This window comes from Osmerus eperlanus, chromosome 16 (assembly GCF_963692335.1).
Source record: "Osmerus eperlanus chromosome 16, fOsmEpe2.1, whole genome shotgun sequence".
In the NCBI taxonomy this organism is placed as follows: domain Eukaryota; kingdom Metazoa; phylum Chordata; class Actinopteri; order Osmeriformes; family Osmeridae; genus Osmerus; species Osmerus eperlanus.
In genome coordinates this window covers 15,257,997-15,260,905 of record NC_085033.1, presented here as the reverse complement: position 1 = coordinate 15,260,905, position 2,909 = coordinate 15,257,997, and the positions used below count along the sequence as shown (strand labels likewise).

The 2,909-nt window shown below is 49.8% G+C and overlaps 1 protein-coding gene across 1 annotated transcript in view; it reads left to right on the top strand.

The window, feature by feature from the left end:
• The first annotated feature begins 1,797 nt into the window (after nt 1-1,797).
• Nucleotides 1,798-2,909, top strand: part of dpydb (dihydropyrimidine dehydrogenase b) — a 12,538-nt gene continuing 11,426 nt past the window's right edge. The window contains exon 1 of the mRNA XM_062482039.1: nt 1,798-1,981. Within this exon, the coding sequence (XP_062338023.1) occupies nt 1,952-1,981 (30 nt within the window). The 5' untranslated portion in view covers nt 1,798-1,951. The remainder of the gene's footprint in view (nt 1,982-2,909) is intronic.

Below are 2,909 nucleotides of genomic sequence, written 5' to 3'. Positions count from 1 at the left end.
GGATGATGGATTTATTTTTCTTTCTCTCTCGCTCTCACACACACACAAACACACACACTCTCAAAAAGTACTTGTTTTCCACAGAGCAGTGAAGACCAAGGCCACGCCCCCTCCGCTCTACGACGTCTTCAGTGAGCCAATCACTGGCCATCAAGAGGCCATGACATCACTCAGGCTCGTCTCTATAGGCTACCTGGGTCCGCGGCCCCTCCCCCGGCAACTGTCCCCGGCGATGGGTATTCTTGGGTTGATAGTACAGAACACGTTGTTATTGCTTAAGAATACGCATAGCTGAGGCCAGACTCCAACTACAGAGACCCTCAGATGTGTGTGTGTTGGTGTGTGTGTGTGTATGTCCATGTGTGTGTATGTGTGAATTTGTGAGGAAAAAACATGTTGGTGTGTGTGTGTGTGGGTGTCTGTGTGCATGTGTGTACGTGCATGTATGTGTGAGACCTGACCTTTAACATAATCACACCCCGAAGCATGAACACAGACCTCTCCGTACCCCATCTTCATCTGGTCTCTACCTCCCTCCCACTTCTCCCTCTCTCGCTCTCTCTACCTCCCTCCCACTTCTCCCTCTCTCGCTCTCTCTACCTCCCTCCCTCCCACTTCTCCCTCTCTCGCTCGCTCGCTCTACCTCCCTCCCTCCCACTTCTCCCTCTCTCGCTCGCTCTACCTCCCTCCCTCCCACTTCTCCCTCTCTCGCTCTCTCTACCTCCCTCCCACTTCTCCCTCTCTCGCTCTCTCTACCTCCCTCCCTCCCACTTCTCCCTCTCTCGCTCTCTCTACCTCCCTCCCTCCCACTTCTCCCTCTCTCGCTCTCTCTACCTCCCTCCCTCCCACTTCTCCCTCTCTCGCTCTCTCTACCTCCCTCCCTCCCACTTCTCCCTCTCTCGCTCTCTCTACCTCCCTCCCTCCCACTTCTCCCTCTCTCGCTCTCTCTAGAGAGAGAGAGAGAGAGAGGGAGAGTGAGGGAGAGAGAAAGCTAGAGAGGGAGAGAGAGGGGGACAGAGAGAGGGAGAGAGAGAGAGAGAGGGAGAGAGAAAGCTAGAGAGGGAGAGAGAGGGGGACAGAGAGAGGGAGAGAGAGAGAGAGAGAGGGAGAGAGAAAGCTAGAGAGGGAGAGAGAGGGGGACAGAGAGAGGGAGAGAGAGAGAGAGGGAGGGGGAGACAAATGAAAGAGAGTAATAAAACTATAGTAAAAAATAAAATAAATGAATTTCAGTCATCACTGTTACTGTATCATATCCCTGCAGTCCTTTGATTCTCCCTAATAAACAGAGACCACACTATCTCAGGTCTGTGCATTTTGTGTCCTCGCCTGTTGACTGTAATATCTATCTATCTATATATCTATCTATATATCTATCCATCTATCCATCTATCCATTTGGTGGTCTGACTGTCTGACTTTTTTATGACCGCTGATAAGATGGTGAGATGAAGCTGATAAGATGACACAGACAGATCACAGGTGAACAGACAGGTCACAGGTGGACAGACAGACAGGTCACAGGTGGACAGACAGACAGGTCACAGGTGGACAGACAGACAGGTCACAGGTGGACAGAGAGAGAGACAGATTTGCAAAGAGACGCGCAGACCGACACCCGCCCCACGTGTGTCTGTCGTCCCTGGAGACAGTAGGATTTTGAACGGGCGCATGCAACTTTGCCGGCAAGGACCAAAGTTCAACATCGTTCATAACAGTAGGCTATCACGTGCACATTGCTCTCGTGTGCCCCTCCTCTAACGAGCCCGTAAGACAAACTTTGATCCATCAAACTCCGTTTGCTTGGTTAGGTGTTTTTGTTAGCAGACACGTTCACCTTAGTTCACGCGCTTTGGGTTACCAGAGAAATACTTTCCATTGAACCAAGAAATTCAGGAATTGCGACAATAATCGTTTTTCCTATCGTGACATCAAAAAACATCCGAGGATAAGCCATGTTGAGTAAGGATGTCGCCGATATTGAGGTAGGTCTTCACTGCTCCAGTAAGGACACCTGTATTCCAGACTAACTTCACCCACAGGTCTCCGCGTTGCTATACAATCTGTTGCAGGCGCCAAAAGCTCCACGTCTAAAAGTTAGTTTAATAAATCAAAAGGTTTGTGTGTTAACTCGTTTGACTCGAGAATCTATTTGCATTCAAGTATTGGACACATACAGATCTGATCAATGAGACACTGGTTAACGCTATTAATAGCGGACACTTTTCACCGGTGCCTTCCATCTCGTCACATAGAGAGCTGTATCGGCTCGTCGCGCGGTAACAGTTTGTGGCGCGCCCAGTGGCCCTAGCACCAGGGACAGCTCCCGCACGCTCTCCGGCAGGACTGACTTATGAAGTCAACTGTTACACTTCAACTTGAGTTTTTACTGGGTCTAGCGAGGCCTCTGCTCTCCGGTTAATGCCTAAGATGGATACTGTCGTAACGATTAAAGAGAGAAAGAGAGAGAGAAATATAAGTGTACTATTCTTCAGGTTCATGGATAACTGTCTTCATTGAGTCAGAGGAGAACGAGTCAGGTGATTTTAACATCTGAAGAGGGGAAAAAACTATTCTACTGAATGTCAGAACGGTCGTCCGCGCGGGGCAATTATAACACCTATTCTGACACGGCTCTCGAGACGGCTGATTTGAATACCCAGCTTTTGTGAGCGCGCTAAACACGCGCTTTTGTGTGTGCTCACGGATTCATTAAACGCGGCTGGAAGGGCCATCAGTGTCCGATAAGATGAGAGGGGCGAGGAGGCACACACAAAGGGCTGTAATGGTTTTGGAATATTCCTTCGATGATCTGCACCACCAGAATAGAACTACAGGTACTGTCATACAGGGGGAGTGGAGAGAGAGGGGGGATAGAGAGGGGAAGATGGGAGGGGTGAGATGGGAAAGACA